Here is a 16,490-nt window from a genome sequence, read left to right as displayed (position 1 = left end):
CTGAAACCGGTTTGGCTCAGTGGTAGAGCGTCGGCCTGCGGACTGAAGGGTCCCAGGTTCGATTCTGGTCAAGGGCATGTACATTGGTTGCAGGCACATCCCCAGTGGGGGGTGTGCAGGAGGCAGCTGGTCGATGTTTCTCTATCATCGACGTTTCTAGCTCTCTATCTCTTTCCCTTCCTCTCTGTAAAAAAATCAATAAAATATATTTTTAAAATAAAATAATTTTTTTTTTTTTTAAAAGAAGCCAGTTGCTGGCTGGACTGACTGCTCTGAGGATCTGGCGGTGTTACGGATGAGACAAGGGGACCTCGGTTCTTGTCTTCTCCAAGGATAGATTTCAATCAAGAGACAAAAGTGTAGAAAAGCAAGCAAGAATTCATTGACTGCAGCAAAAAACACATGTAGGATGTGAAACAAGGAAGAATGTAGAGCCCATTAGTGTGGCTCAGTAGTTGAGCATTGACCTATAATAAAGAGGTCAAGGTGAGGTGAAACCAAACAACCAGTGGGTCCAGGCTGCCTGTCGCTACAGGGTTGAATCATAGATGAGCGTTTACTCCAAAACTGCTGGCAGCATGGGGGAGCAGCTGGCCATCCACAGAAATCTGCTCTGCAGCCCTCCATAAGCCAGCTGCATATGTAAGGTAGGACAAAGATTCCACGGGGAAGCAGGGATCTCAGGCACAGAGAGGTAGGCTTTGAGGGATTACCCAGGATGCGCTGCGGTTGCCCGTAGCTCCCCCAGTTGCAAGTCTCACGGGATCCTCGGAGTTTAGGAGATAAGTGCCTGTGTGGGGAGGGGAAAGGGACAAGAGGGGCTTGGGCATGCCCCTTGGAGGGTGAACTCCCTGGGACCTGCATTTTGAGGGGTTCTAAAGTCGGGGCATTTAGGTTTTGGGGAGGACCAATAAAATATTTATCAGCTTTATACTGATGTACCAAGATGATATTTATTATCTCAAGTTGTTTATCCTTGGGTGTGGTTAGCAAATGGCGCTATCTGTCTCCCTGAGGGTGATTTAAGCTATTTACCATGTGGTTGGGGAGAAGTGCAAACCATTATCTCTTTTCTTTGTTCGTTTTTTTGTGGGTTTAAATTTCTTTATTGATTAAGGTATCATGTATTTGTCCTCAACCCCCCATTCCAATCCCTCCCTCACTCATGCCCCCCCCCCCATTGTCCTCAACCACTGGTTAGACTCATATGTGTGCACACAAGTCCTTTGGTTGATCTCTTCCTTTTATCCCCACCCTCCCTCTGAGGTCCAGCAGTCTGACCCATGGCTCCTTATCTCTGGGTCTGTTCTTGTTCACCAGTCTATATTGTTCACCATTTCCCCTGGATGAGTGCGATCATGTCCTACTGGAAATATACTTAAAGAATAAAAAAATGAGACAAGCAATAATCCTTGTGCTGAAAGGCATATGAATCAGTCTGTAGAGAGTTTCTTTCTGGACCACCAGTTCTTTTGAGACCCAATTTCAAGGTCAAACGTTTTCTTATGTGTACATGTCAGCAATGATATTTCAGTTCTGGAAGGTGGGCAAACCATTATCTCTTAAGTGTCCTTGGTTTAGGGAAGAAAGGACTTGAGGTGGCTGCAAGCTGCTATTTAACCATCTGCCTTAGCTTCCCTATTCCACTTGTCCTGGGATTTTCCGAGCTTCCTACTGGCCTATAACTGTGGGACGGGTGCTGCTTTCTATACCCAGTTCACACCCTGCTGGGCAACGGAGGAAAAGCCAGAGGAGCTTTCGATGACTGGAACCACCAGGTGACAGGACAGGAAGCTCTGCTCAGGCGAGCAGCCACTATTACCATTTAGGAAGCCTGTGGCAGGAACAATAGCACCTGGAAAATCCCACGTTCCCTGTGACACAAGCCCCAAGGATGAGCCTGCTCCAGCTGCTGGTGTTCCTGGCCCTCTGGGGAGCCGCCAGGGCTGGACCAGGTAGGCTCTGCAAATGCCTTTGATGTCTTCTGTGATCTCAGTGTTTCTGGGGAAGGGGACCTGGCCCTGAGGGGGTCCACCGTGGGCCAGCAGTAGTGTGGGTTTCTGACTTCCTGCAGGAAAAATGTCACAGCCCGAGTTCAAGTGAGTGTTAGAGGATGTTTATTGAAGCTGCAGACAATGAAACAAGGAAGGGCTGCGGAAACCAGCCTAGGCTGGCCTGCTTTGGCTTACTAAGAAGTCCGAGAAAAGGGGCCTTGGGCACAGGTTCAGAGGTTTGTCTGGGACGAATGGCTGCTGCCCTGGCTGCAAGCCTCTCGGGTCCCTTCCGGGTGAGGAGAGGCATGCCTGTGGAGGGGCAGGGGAGAGGCTCGGGTGCTCCTGGGAGGGAAAGCTGGTGCAGGACCTTCGTTTTGGGGGGTTCTACAGCCTGGGCATTGAGGGGGGGTCTTATGCTGATGTACCCGAATGAAGTTTATTCTCTTAACTTTAACTGCACTGAGGTATGGTTGGCAAGTGGCACTGACTGGATTTCTGTTGTGTCTCCCTGAGGAGGGTGATTTAAGCTATCTGCCCTTTGGATGGGGAGGGAAGGGCCAATCATTTCTTCTTCAGTGTCTTTGGTTTGGGGAGATAGAAGTTACTAGACGGCTGCAGACTGCTCTGCGTGTAGGTTTTCTAGATGGCAGTGTGCTGCTGTCTCACTGTCTTCTGTTTCCCTGTTTCACGTGTCCGGGCTTACTGGCCTGTCTTATCTGGATCAGAGTTGCTAGAAGCCGCTGAGAAAGCTGGAGGTGCAGCTAAAAATAGCTGGGCAGGGAGGCCCTCAGAGAGTTAGGAGGCGGTGGGGGTGCTGTTTGAGCCTCAATGTTGTAAGTGGAGGTGACCGCTGGCCAGGGGAGGGACACCGGCCTTACTAAGAGGTAAAGTGAAGACATCGGACCAGCCTGCTGGTAGAGGAGGAAGGTGGCAGGAGATGGTGAACTCACTGAACAGATGTTGGTGGAGGGCTGCCATGCCCCAGGAGCTATTCCAGGACCCGGGAAAGAAAGGAAAACAGGCAAAGCCCCCGTCCCCACAAGCACCCCTTCACCTGGAAAGAAACAACCCAAAAGTCACGTGTCCGTGCACAGTGTTCCCGCAGGAGAAAGGGGGTCCTTGCGGGGTGGCCAGAGCAGAGCTGCCTACTAAAGGGGCATTTGAGCAGAGACCTGAGGCTCAAATGAGTGAAAGAAAGAGCCATGTGGACATGGGGAAAAGAACATTCCAGTAAGAGGATGGACAGGGCACAGGCCCCGAGCTGAACATGCAGGTGATGTGCCTGAGGATGAGCAAAGAAGCCAGCGTGGACCAGGGAAGGTGGGAGAGATGAGGTCAGGGAACCAGGGGGTGGGGTGAGGGTTGGCACCAGCTGGTGTATAAATTTGCAGACAATTGAAGGAGTCAGAGGGAAGTGGGACACCATTGGAGGGTTTCAGGCAGAGCTGTGATGTGATCTGACATGTAAACCTTTAAAAGGAGCCTTGGGCCGAACCGGTTTGGCTCAGTGGATAGATTGTTGGTCTGCGGACTGAAAGGTCCCAGGTTCAATTCCGGTCAAGGGCATGTGCATTGGTTGCAGGCATGTCCCCGGTGGGGGGGGCGGGGGTGTAGGAGGCAGCTGAACGATGTTTCTAGCTATTTCTCTCCCTTTCTCTCTGTAAAAAAATCAATAAAATATATTTTAAAAAATAATAAATAAAAGGAGCCTTGGGCTGCTCTGCTGAGGAGAGGCTGTAATGACCGGAAGGCAGGGGAACCAACTGGTGTCTGTCTGCCTGGGACTTCCCTAATTTTGCCACTTAAAGTGTGGCACCCGGGACCCTCCTGCAGTCCTGGGCAAAGGGGAACGGCCGGTCACCTGGTAAAGGAGAGCAGCCAGACCAAAAGGCTATTGCCACCATCGAGGGAGAGCGGAGGGCGGCTCAGCCCGGGGTACAGGACCGGAGGTGGTGGGAGATGGTCTGTCTCTGAACCAGACTTGCTGACAGATGTGACGGACAGTGGGTGTGAGGGAGGACTCCAGGGGCTCCAGCTGGAAGTACAGCTGTCATTCCCTGAAGTGAGGGAGGAGGAGATGGCAGTTTGAGGAGACCCGTCCAGTCTGCGATGCCTGTGAGAGGCTAGATTGCCATGCAGTTAGAGGGGATCAGTGGGAGGGTGAGACCTGCAGTTTTCCTTCGGATTCTCCACTGCCCTTCTCTGGGGTCCTCTGCCTGAAGCCTTAGCGAGGATCCAGCAGCCTTTCTGCAGAAATCGAGGCCAACGGGAAGGACTGGCACAGGTTCCTGATAGATCCTCCCTTCCCTCAATTGATGGACAGAAATAAACCCTACCTGCGGCCAGACATTCCTGAGCTCTGAACCACCCATCAGCACCTACCAAATACCCTAAGTCCCCATTCCTAAGTCCTTAGGTCCCTAATCAATCAGCGCGTGCTGAGTGCCCTAAGCCCCGCCCTCTATCCTTAAAGGTGCTTGTAAGCCCCTCGCTCGCTCTCTTCCGCACCTCTCTGTGGAAGCAGCCGGCAGGGTACCCTTCCCTCCAATAAAGCCTGTGTCCTGCCATCCGGGTCTCCGGTCTACCTTCTCTATTTAATCTATCAGTTCCACTCCATTCCGGTCAGTCCTCTGGCCATCCACTTCCTCAGACCTCCTCAGGAGCAGCTGAAAGCCTGGCACACAACCAGCACTGAGGACGATGTCCAGGCAGAGCTGACGTTCGTTTATTGAGCAGTTATGCTGGGCCGTGCTAGGTGCTCAGTGGTCTTTTTTGTTGTTGTTGTTGTTAATCTTCACCTGTGGATATTTTTTAAAGTTGATTTTTAGAGAGTGGAAGGGGGGTGGAGAGAGAGAGAGAGAGAGAGAGAGAGAGAGAGAGAGAGAGAGAGAGAGAGAGAGATGGGAAAGAGACACATAGACTGGTTGCCTCCTGCATCCCAATTCCGGCCGGGGATCAAGCCTACAACTGAGATACATGCCCTTGACCGGAATCGAACCTGCAACCCTTCAGTCTGTGGGCCCATGCTCTAACCACTGAGCCAAGCCTGCCAGGGCTAATGTTGCTTTTAAAATGATTTCTTGCCCAGGGGAGGGATAAGGATTTGTTTGGTCAGTCATTTACACCTCAGTGTGAACGAGTTTCTGCTTCTTTCCTGAGACCAGATTTAGGTCCAGAAAGGCGGGTGAAAGCTAGGACTCGCCAGGGAGGGAAAGTCAAGTAGTGGTGACCAGGGGCCAGACTTCACCTTCCAGCCTGTCCTGAGGCGTGGGGGGTGCCTTGCTCTCAACAGAAGCCAGACGCCTGGGCCCAGCTTCCTGAGGGTTGGGCAGGTGTTGACTGAGAGACACAGGAAATGGAGGGGAAGTGACAGCAATGGCGAAGGGTGAGGAAATCCCAGGCCTCACCCTTGTTTCAGCCAGAAGCGGGATTCAGGGCAGCAGCTAAACCTGCCCAGCCCTCTTGAATAAACATCACTGAAACCATTTCCATCAGGCTTGGTACTGGGGACAGAATGAACCCACTCCGTGTAGCCTGTTTCTTTGGATTCCCTTCTCTCTCTCACTCCAGGAGAGTTTTGGCATTTCAGCCTCCCTTGGTTTGGAGCTGCCACCAGGTTTCCATCAAGCACTTGAGCAAACAGGACTGCTCCCAGCGGCCTGACGGCCACCCTGCAGCTAGAACCACCGAGGACGCCCACAGGGGCAATCCAGCCCAATCTGAACTCCCATTCCTTCTCTCCTGGTCTAACATTATGTCCACATCCACATCGACCCCCAGGTTTTTGATGGTATTAATTAGCAAGATCTTACAACATGTTGGTAAGCCTTCTCTTAAATCATATATATATTTTAGAGAATGGAAGGGAGAGAGTGAAGGAGGGGTGGAGAGAGAGATCAATTGGTTGCCCCCCCCCCCCCATGGGGCCTAGGGCCTGGGGCCAGGAATCGAACCTGTAACCCAGGTATGTGCTCTAGGCCAAGATACATTGGTGTTCAGGCCACAGCTCTAACCATTGAGAACACCAGCCAGGGCCAGGTCAGATTTTTGTATTTCCCTGGAGCATGGTAAAATCTGGCTCTACTAGTAATTATGGGCTCCAAGAGTTGAAGAAACTTGCCCAAGGCCACAAGTATGTTTGCTTACCGCCTTTGCTTTAAGCAAACACTTTTCTTAGAACTCCCAAAGGTTTCTTGAAGGTCATGCCTCAGCCCAACCCCTCATGTTGATGCTGGGGATGCTGAGGTGCGGAGATGGAGAGGGCCTTGTCAGAGGTCACAGGTCAGGGTCAGATCAGCCTGTGCTCCTGGGCAAATCCTGTGGACCAGTTTCCCTTCCTTCCTTCCTTCCCTCCTTCCTTCCTTCCTTCCTTCCTTCCTTCCTTCCTTCCTTCCTTCCTTCCTTCCTTCCTCCCTCCCTCCCTCCCTCCCTCCCTCCCTCCCTCCCTCCCTCCCTTCCTTCTTCCTTCCTTCCTTCCTCCTCCTCCCTCCCTCCCTCCCTCCCTCCCTCCCTCCTTCCTTCCTTCCTTCCTTCCTTCCTTCCTTCCTTCCTTCCTTCCTTCCTTCCTTCCTCTCTCTCTCTCTCTCTCTCTCTCTCTCTCTCTCTCTCTCTTTCTAAAATCCTGTGGCTCAGTCTCTCTCTCTCTCTCTCTCTCTCTCTCTCTCTCTCTCTCTCTCTCTCTTTACTTTAAAAAATATATTTTCATTGATTTCAGAAAGGGAAGGGAGAGGGAGATAGAAACATCAATGACAAAAAAAGAATCATTGATCGGCTGCCTCCTACACACCCCACACTGCAGATCAAGCCTGAAATTCTGGCAGGTGCCAGGACTGGGAACCGAACAATAACCTCCTGGTTCTTAGGTCTATGCTCAACCACTGAGCCACGCCCGCGGGGCTTTTTCTTTCTTTTTGTAATATCTGCTTTAGAGAGAGAGAGAAACATCCATCAGCTGCCTCCCATGCATGCTCCCACCGGGGACCAAACCTGCAACCTGGGTACGTGCCCTGACCAGGAATCAAATCAGCGACCCTATGGTGCATGGGCTGACACTCAACCAACAGCCACACCGGCCGGGCCCACGGTCCGTTTTCTCTGGCCCCTTTCACCCGCACAACTCCCTCCTCCAGCTCCTGGCTCCCCACACTGCCTCCCCAGCGGGCTCAGGAGGGCCTGGCACCGAGGAGGGTCTCCTTTCCCCTGCAGGGAGGTTCTGGCACATCTCGGACCTGCACCTTGAACCTGACTACAAGGTGTCCACAGACCCGCTCCAGGTGTGCCCATCAGCTGGCTCCCAGCCGGTGCACAGCCCGGGCCCCTGGGGTGACTACCTCTGTGACTCCCCCTGGGCCCTCATCAACTCCTCCGTCCACGCCATGAAGGAGATTGAGCCGGAGCCAGACTTCATCTTCTGGACAGGGTGAGACCCACGGCACGGCTGCCCGCCCCTGGGTGGCTGCCCCTTCCTGCCCTGTCCCCTGAGTCCCCCTTAGTCCTCCTTAGTCCTCTTTAGTCCCCCTCAGTCCTCCTCAGTCCCCCTCAGTCCCCTTAGTCCCCCTGAGTCCCCCTTAGTCTTCACACCCAGCCCAAAGGGACCCTGGAGGTGGCTGATCCCAAAATCTGTGCCCTCCCCTCCAAATCTCACGGCCTCAGCAGCATGCAGATCTCATGTGGCTGGGGACAAGGTCATGGCATGCCTGGGCATGTAGAAAATTCCCCCGTTTTATTTTTATTTTATTAATTATATATATATATAACAGAGAGAAAGGGAGAGAGACAGTTAGAAACATCCATCAGCTGCCTCCTGCATGCCCCCTACCGGAAATGTGCCCTTTGACCGGAATGGAACCTGGGACCTTTCAGTCCGCAGGCTGATGCTCTATCCACTGAGCCAAACCGGTTTCAGCTGAAACTCCCCAGATTTAAGTTGGAGGATGAATAATGCAGCCACTTCCACTGGGGTTTAGGGACTGCAAGCCCTAAAAAGCAGGGACGGGAGAAGGTGGGCGCCTTCACTATCCCCATTGTACGCATGAGCTGATGGGGCTCAGAGAGTTTAAACAACCAGCCAAGGGCCCACACAGGTCAATGGCAGAGCCCGGGTTTGAACTCTGTCCTATGTGATTCCCAACCTCAGCTGGCCAGACCTGTCCCGTGGCCTCTTTTCTCAGCAGAGCCCCCACTACCCGCCCCCATCCCTCCCCCTCCTCGCACCCCTTTCCTCATTCCCCACCCTGAGCTGCCACACTAACTGGCTGTTGGTGTTTTGCAGCGATGACACCCCTCACGTGCCCAACGAGAGGCTGGGAGAAGCGAAGGTGCTGGAGATTGTGGAACGCCTGACCAAGCTCATCAGAGAGGTCTTTCCAGGTGAGAGCCCGCCATTGGTCCTCCCCAGCACTGCCTGGGCCCCACGCGGTGCCAGGGCAGAGCAGCAGCCTTCACCCACTGACAGCAACGGCCGTGGGCAAGTTCTGTGCCGGGCACTTCCCACCACCCTGCGAGGAACATGGGAGCCGACTGGCCTGCGGATACACACAGAACGTATCCATGGAAATGATGAGAGAATCATTGATCGCTGCCTCCTGCACGCCCCACACTGAGGATCCAGCCCAAAACCTGGGCAAGGGCTCTGACCAGGAAGTGAACCGTGACTTCCTGGTTCAGAGGTCGATGCTCAGCTACTCAGCCATGCTGGCCGGGCTAGAAGGTTTTCCAGTTGATAATACACTGCACATCTGCTGACTTCCCTGACATCCAGGATGCCATGGACTGTAAGATGCATCGTTTTATGCAGAGGGGTGCACGCAGATGTACAAGGCAAGCCGACCCAGCCCCTTCCAGGCCCTGCCACGCACTAGCTGGGTAATCTCATCAAGACACATTTCTCCCTGGGAAAATAAATGCTGGTACCGCCCAGAGGATTGCTGTGAGGCTTCAATAAGCCAATCCATCCACTCATTTAGTCAACCAACAAATATATTTATTTTAAAAATATATTTTATTGATTTTTTACAGAGAGGAAAGGAGACGGATAGAGAGTTAGAAACATTGATGAGAATCATCGATCAACTGCCTCTTACACACCTCCTACTGGGGATGTGCCCACAAGCAAGGTACATGCCCTTGACTGGAATCGAACCTGGGACCTTTGAGTCCGCCGGCCGATGCTCTATCCATTGGGCCACACGGGTCAGGGCAACAACAAATATTTATTGAGCATTTACTATGGGAGGCACAAGTTTAGGGGTAGGTAGGGGATATGGAGATGGCACAAGACATCAGGTCATGACCTCATGGAGCTTGTAAGGAGCTCCCAGAAGTCAGGCACATAGAAGCGGCAAAAAGAGGGAGGGATCCTCTCCCTTCTCTTGTGCCCCTGAGATTCTAGGAATTCGTGTTTTTCTTAAATGGATCCTTAATGGCTGCCAGCACTGGCTTCAGAGAGGTTTTTCCAGACAATTATGATGCTGGCTTCCTGCTTTGTGAACAATTCATGGTGAGCATTTTACCCCTTCCTCCTTTCTGCAGAGCCCTCACGACCTTGCAGGCCGTACAGGACAAAGGGTTTGGTACAGACATTTCCCCAACAGAGACCTGGAGGCTCCAGCCTCCCTCGTCGTCAGTTAAGATCACTCCCTGGGGTGAGGCAAACTCATAGGGAAACGCCCTGCCCTGAACTCAGAGGAGTTTTTGTTTGTCATCAAATATTTATTGAGCAACGACTGCCTGCCGGACACAGTGGTCAAATAAAAGCGGGAATGAGGCTGACAGCCTCCCCTCCCCTCCTGGGCTCATTCACTGGCCACTTCCTCTAGGAGAGACCCCCGCCCCCACTCCACCACTCCTGTCACACACTTCCAGCAAGTGGCTCTTCCCTTTTTGTACCAGCCACACAGCTCTCGTTACTCAACACCTGTCAACCTACCGCAATGCCAGGCCTCTGGGGCTGGGACTGGGTGCCTGGCACCAGGTCTACGCGTCGGTATAAACTAGGTGCTCAGTAAATACTTCTGTTTCATGAGTGAAATTTCTTCTAAGACCTCTGGGAATGAACCAGACCTTTCCCCTAACAGGAAGATGTCCCAGAATTGACAAGAACAAGGAACACTCAATACTAAGGGTCCTTTTTAGAAAGATACTTATTTTTATTGATTTCAGAGAGGAAGGGAGAGGGAGAGATAAAAACATCAGTGTTGAGAGAGAATCATCAATTGCCTGCTATCTGCCTCACACTGGGGATCCAGCCTGCCACTGGTCCGGAGTTCAGTGCTCAACCACTGAGCCACACTGGCCGGGCTAGCTTTCTCCTTCTCAGTTGATGCCTCCTCTCTGACCAGAAAACTTTCTGCTGGGAATGGGGTTAGGGTCCAGGACCAGAGAACTCACTGCTTCTCCTTCCCAGGTCTCAGGAAAGTTAAGTGAGTTTCTATTCAATGAAGTTTTCAGTTTAACCTCTAGATTTTCCTCATCTGTTGGTTTTTTTTCTCATTGCTCTTCTCCATCAGCTCCGACGGCCAATGGCCAACTGAAAATGATGAACTCCATGTGCTTCCCCATATATATTTTTGCATTTTTCCTTTCCTTCCCAGATACTAAAGTATACTCCGCTATGGGAAATCATGACTTTCACCCCAAACACCAGCTCCCAGCGGGGAGCAACCGTATCTACAATCAGATAGCAGAACTGTGGAGACCCTGGCTCAATAATGAATCCTTTGCTCGCTTCAAAGAAGGTACTAATACCATTTGTTACAATACGCACTCATTGTACTCTGAGGTCTAATCTGATTCATCTTTACCACATCCCCAAGAAATAGGTCTTGTTCCCTACACCTTATCTTTTAGAGATAAGGAGACTGAGGTTTGAAGATACCAGATCACTTTGGCCAAGGTCACCCCTTAGGGAGGTGGATCTGATAGCAGAATCCAGGGCTGACTCCAGTGTCCATGCCCTTAACCCCATGCACTAATGAGGATGAGCAGTGAATATTTATTGAGGGTTTATTGTGTGCCAAGCACTAGCCTCAGCGCGTTACTGGACTCCTTGCAAATACACTAGGAAAGAGCAGTGACCTTCCATCCAGTTCAGCCAGGGTTCCTCAGCCTTGTCACTATTGACCTTGGGGCAGGTGGGAGCTGTGCTGTGAACGACCCCCTACGTGCCAGTAACACCCCCAGTCGCAAAGCCAAAAAATGTCTCTAGACATTGCCAAACGCTCCCTGGGGGACAAGACCACCTGGCTGAGGACAGCTGACCCAAAGGCAGCCTGCCCAAGGTAACCCCAAAGACACTCCACTGCTGCCGGGCTCCCCATTGGCCAGACCAGCCAGAAGCCCGCGGCACAGAAGCCCATTGGCGTAGCTCACATAGATCAGCTCCCAGGGCAAAGAGCCCAGTGGAGAAGGGTTGATGACGTATCTGGAGGGGCAAACACACCTCACTGTTACCACCAGGATACAGATGAGGACACTGAGACGGAGACCTTAGGTAACTTTCCCAAGTTGCACAGGAAATAAGTGATAGAAGCAGGATTTGAACCCAGGTAACCTGGCTCCAGAGCCTTAGGTCTTAACCCACGATGCCCGTCTTACGGGAAAGACGGGAAGGGAGTATGAAGGGAGGGAGGACGTGGGAGAGTAAAGGGGGTGGAGGTGTGTTTAGTCAGAGGCAGAGGACCCCTTCTTATCTCTCTGGCCGTGATATCCTAGGTGCGTTCTATTCTGAGAAGTTGCCAGGGACGGCTGGGCGGATCGTGGTCCTCAACACCAATCTGTACTACACCAACAATGAGCAGACGGCCAGCATGGCCGACCCTGCCCAGCAGTTCCAGTGGCTGGAAGAGGTGCTGAGCAACGCGTCCAGAGCTGGAGAAATGGTAAAGGCTCCCTCCTCTCCCCCTTCTCCTCCTCCCCCTCTCACTCTTGAATCACTTCCTGCCTGAGGCTCCCACCTCTGCACAAATTCATCCTCTCTGCAGGTACATCACAGGCTGGAGTGGGGAACCTTTTTCTGCCAGGGCCATTCGGGTATTATAACATCATTTGTGGGCCGCACAAAATCAACTTAAAAATCAGCCTGTTATATTTGGTTAAACATTTAATTAACTCACCACCAATGCCTTGGAAGAGCCAGACCAAACGATTTCACGGGCCTTATATGGCCCGCAGATCTTATATGGCCAGCAGGCCAGACGTTCCCCACCCCTGACAGAGGGTCTTTATCAGCCTGGCGCCAGGAGGGGGCTTTGTCCATCCTCAGAATAGCCCATGCCCACATTGTGGGCGAGACTTGAAGGGATGCCCTGCCCTGTGGGGAAGCACGGGACTGGGCTGGAATGCCTGTGAGGAGGACTCTCCCAGAGGTGGGGGTCCTCCGGGGGGAACTTGCCCAAGGCACTTCCTACCTTGACTTTTCCAAACAAATCCTATCCCCTCAGGTGTTTTGCTAGAATCTCTGTTTAATCTTTAAAGACCTGACCTTATAGAAACATGTGCTTTCTCAAGGATACTTACCCTGCTGATTGTATCTAGAGGTTAATTTTCGTTCAAGCTGTTGTTACAACAAAAAGCTAAGGAGGCAGGCAATCAGGGCTATTTTAGTTGCTAAAGCTAAACAGTCCCTTAGCTTTCTCTTTCACAGACATGTGTGTCAGAGTAATCTATTCATCTGTCACTCAGGGTCTGCTGGTCAGCCCTGGCACTGCACTTGTGGTGTGTCCAGCTCGTCTGCTGGGCTGGCGTCTCATTTGCTTGAGTCCCTGCACGGAACAGCAGCACCTCCCAGCACGATTTCATGGCTGGTGCTTCTCAGCACTCACTGTGCATTATCTCACTTAACTCTCAAAGCTCCACCAGTTAGGTGCTATTCCTGATGAAAAACCTGAAGCTCATGGGTGCTGATGTGGTAAAATATCAATCAAAGGGCTTGTCTGCATGCATATGAGCACAACCAATGGACACAGACAGTAGGGGCGTGAGGACATGTGCTGGGAGGTGGGAGCGGCCGGGGAGAGGTCAATGGGGGGGGGGGAGAAGACTTTTATTTAAACAATAAACAATTTAAATTAAACAAAACAAACAACAACACTGAAGCTCAGAGTGGTGACACACCGCTGGTGTCCAAGCTGTAGTTTGACTCCAAAGTTCATGCTCCTAATTGCCCTCTCCCTCACCCCCATTCTGCTTCTTGCAGTGGTGGCCAAGGGCCCGGGCATTGTTAGCTGAGTGATTGAAGGAATGGAAGGTGTGATTGCACATGAACACAGCCTCTGGAGGGGCAACCACACGGTCCTGCAGGGCAGGCTCGGCGACAGTGCCCTGCTCTCCAGAGGAGACCAGGCTGTGAGGATCAGGGAGGATCCAGGAGGAGGTGTCCTTTGAACTGGGTTTGGAAGTCTGAGTAGGATACAGAAGTGAAAATGCAAAGGGCACACCAGGTGGGAGGCAGAGCATGGGCAAAGCAGAGGTGGGAAGCATGTGACAGTACTGGGTACAGAGAATACTGAGATCTGCCCAGAAGAGGGGAAGCAGACGGGGTACACTGGGACCTACCTACTTGCCTTTGGGGAGATGGCAGGTTTTTAAAATATATATATATTTTATTGATTTCTACAGAGAGGATGGGAGAGGGATAGAGTTAGAAACATCAATGAAAGAGAAACATTGATCAGCTGCCTCCAGCACACCCCCTACTGAGGATATGCTCGCAACCAAGGTCCATGCACTTGATCGAAATCAATCCTGGGACTCTTTAGTCTGCAGTTCAACACTCTATCCACTGAGATAACTGGTTAGGTCTATTCTTTCTTTCTTCTTTTTTTTTTAAATATATTTTATTGATTTTGTACAGAGAGGAAGAGAGAGAGATAGAGAGTTAGAAACATCGATGAGAGAGAGTCATCGATCAGCTGCCTCTTGCACACCCCCTACCGGGGATATGCCCGCAACCAAGGTACATGCCCTTGACCGGAATCGAACCCGGGTCCTTTCAGTCCCGAGCCGACGCTCTATCCATTGAGCCAAACCGGTTTCGGCTATTATTTCTTTATAGTAGTGAAGAAGACTTCATTGTATGTACTTCAGTTTATCCATTCACTTGTGTGTCTTTTTAAATATATTTTATTGACATTTTACAGAGAGGAAGGGAGAGGGATAGAGAGTAAGAAACATCGATGTGAGAGAAACACCGATCATTTGCCTCCTGCACACCTCCTGCTGGGGATGTGCTTGCAACTAGAGAACATGCCCTTGACTAGAATTGAATCTGAGATCCTTCAGTCTGCAGGCCAAAGCTCTATCCACTGAACCAAACCAGTTAGGGCAATGGGCAGGTTTGAGAGGGGCAATGCAGGGCTAGGCGGGCATCTCTGAGCCCTCCTGGCACTCCTTCCTCACAGGTGTACATCATCGCCCACGTGCCCCCGGGGTTCTTTGAGAAGAAAATGAACAAGATGTGGTTCCGGGAGGGATTCAACGAGAAGTACCTCCAGGTAGTCCAGAAGCATCATCGAGTCATCGCAGGGCAGTTCTTCGGGCACAATCACCTGGACAGCTTTCGCATGTTCTATGATGATGCAGGTACTCCGCCTGGAGGGCACCTGCCAGCCTCCCTCCCTCCTCTCGCCAGCCTCTCTCAGTCCCATTGTGTCTCTCCTAACAGGTGCCCCCATCAGTGTCATGTTCCTTATCCCGGGAGTCACCCCATGGAAACCCATATTCCCTGGAGTGGTCTACGGGGGCAACAACCCAGGCATCCGACTGTTCGAATACGACCGAGCCACGCTGAGCCTGCAGGTCAGGAGCCCTGGGGCTGCTGGGGCTGGGGGGGGGGGGGGGGGGAGGAGGAGGGAGGGAAAGACCTAAACACATCACCACACTCCCTAACTCTTTCCCAGCTAATCTGCACTCTAATGACCACTGAGTCTCAGGAAGGTTAAGTTACGCCCCCGCCCTGGTGCTATCTCCAAATCCTGCCATCAAATCAGGTCATTTCTTCTTCCCCAAACTCCCTTCGCCCCGGATCATTGCCACAGGCCTCCTACCTAATTCCTCTGCCTCCAGCACTGCCCTGCGGTAGCTCACCTGCTACATACTACAGAAGAGATTAATCTCTCCAAAGCAGCGGTTGCCAACCTTTCAGACTTCATGGACCACCAGTGGTCTGAGGACCACCGATTGGCGACCGCTGCTCTAAAGCACTTGTCTCTCTCCTGCTCTATAACCCTCAATGGCTCCCCAGTGTCCCCAAGGTGAGATGGATCTCCTCAGCCTGGTATTCAAGTGTGCCCTCGGGCCCACTGCCTACAGGTCTGTGTTCTCTACCTCGATGACCCTGCAGCCAACGCAGGTTCCCAACTCATCAAGTAGCCCGTCACCTCCTGGGAAATGGGGGTGATAAACGCAGTTCCTCCATCAGATTCAGTTAGCGGATCTCTCTCTCTCTCTCTCTCTCTCTCTCTCTCTCTCTCTCTCTCACACACACACACACACACACACACACACGCACGCACACGCACCCTGGTCAGCAGTAAATGCTCATTAACAGCAGTCATCATGGAGGGGGGGGCAGAGGCCAGGTGCAGGGCTGGGGGTGGAAGCAGACAGCTGCTCACAGCCGGCCTCCCGCCCCCTCTGCAGGACATGATGACTTACTTCCTGAACCTGAGCCAGGCGAACGCGCAGGGAGCGGCGCGCTGGGAGCTCGAGTACCAGCTGACCGAGGCCTACGCGGTGCCCGACGCGGGCGCCCGCTCCATGCACGCCGCGCTGGGCCGCATCGCCGGCGACCCGAACGCGCTGCAGCGCTACTACGTGTACAACTCTGTCGGCCACGACGCGCGGGCGTGCGACGCGCTGTGCCGCGCCGAACACGTGTGCGCAATGCGCGCGGTGGCCGCGGACGCGTACGCCGCCTGCCTGCGCGCCCCCGCCGCCGCGCCCGCGCCCGGGCTGGGGCTGCCGCTCCTGCTGGCGGCGCAGCTGGGCCTGGGCGCCTGGCTCGCAGGGTGACCTGTGCCGCCGGCTGGACCGCAGGGTTTGCCTCCTCAGTCTGGGTGTCCTGGGCCGGCGCCCCCCACTGGGGGCTGGACTCTCACTGTCCCGGCTTCCGCAGGTGAACGGGGACGCGGCAGCCAGATCAGGAAAGAAGCCCAAAGACCCTGCCACAAGCCCTTTTCTTCCAAGTTTTACATGTATTAAAAAAGCTCACCATGGATCTGGTTACGTGCATTACCCTTTCCATATGCAAATAGTGTTTAAAGCAACTCCCTTGCTGTTAGTGAAAGTCCCTGCCCGCCACAAGGATAATGGGAGTAAAATGCGCCGCAGGGACGGTGCGCCTAGTTGATCCTGGGTCCTCGGTCTCCCCTGCACGTGGCCCGAACTCTGAGTTCACCGAGTCCCGCAATCTGGGATCAAACAGGCCTCTCTGTTTTGTTTCGCAGCGATGCCCTGTGAGAGGCCGCGGTTCTGGCCTGGGCGCTCCCCTCCGGGCCA

At 52.8% G+C, this 16,490-nt stretch overlaps 1 protein-coding gene across 1 annotated transcript; it reads left to right on the top strand.

Moving 5' to 3' along the window:
• The first annotated feature begins 1,697 nt into the window (after nt 1-1,697).
• On the top strand, nt 1,698-16,212 carry SMPDL3B (sphingomyelin phosphodiesterase acid like 3B). The gene is made up of 8 exons (XM_036448368.1): nt 1,698-1,955; nt 7,200-7,413; nt 8,266-8,363; nt 10,586-10,729; nt 11,706-11,872; nt 14,393-14,573; nt 14,656-14,789; nt 15,633-16,212. The coding sequence occupies exons 1-8, from the start codon at nt 1,895-1,897 to the stop codon at nt 16,002-16,004; spliced, it is 1,371 nt and encodes a 456-aa protein (XP_036304261.1). The 5' UTR covers nt 1,698-1,894; the 3' UTR covers nt 16,005-16,212.
• Nucleotides 16,213-16,490: the final 278 nt, after the last annotated feature.

This window comes from Pipistrellus kuhlii, unplaced genomic scaffold, assembly GCF_014108245.1.
Source record: "Pipistrellus kuhlii isolate mPipKuh1 unplaced genomic scaffold, mPipKuh1.p scaffold_m20_p_2, whole genome shotgun sequence".
In the NCBI taxonomy this organism is placed as follows: Eukaryota; Metazoa; Chordata; class Mammalia; order Chiroptera; family Vespertilionidae; genus Pipistrellus; species Pipistrellus kuhlii.
The sequence above is the reverse complement of the archived record's forward strand: the minus strand, read 5'-3'. Positions and strand labels throughout refer to the sequence as shown.

What these genes read in the sequence shown, in the direction of transcription:
- SMPDL3B (XM_036448368.1), top strand. Translation starts at nt 1,895, where the DNA reads ATGAGCCTGCTCCAGCTGCTGGTGTTCCTGGCCCTCTGGGGAGCCGCC. An exon ending in AGCCGCCAGGGCTGGACCAG is followed by an intron (nt 1,956 to 7,199) that starts GTAGGCTCTGCA and finishes TTTCCCCTGCAG; the next exon opens with GGAGGTTCTGGCACATCTCG. An exon ending in CGTCCAGAGCTGGAGAAATG is followed by an intron (nt 11,873 to 14,392) that starts GTAAAGGCTCCC and finishes CCTTCCTCACAG; the next exon opens with GTGTACATCATCGCCCACGT.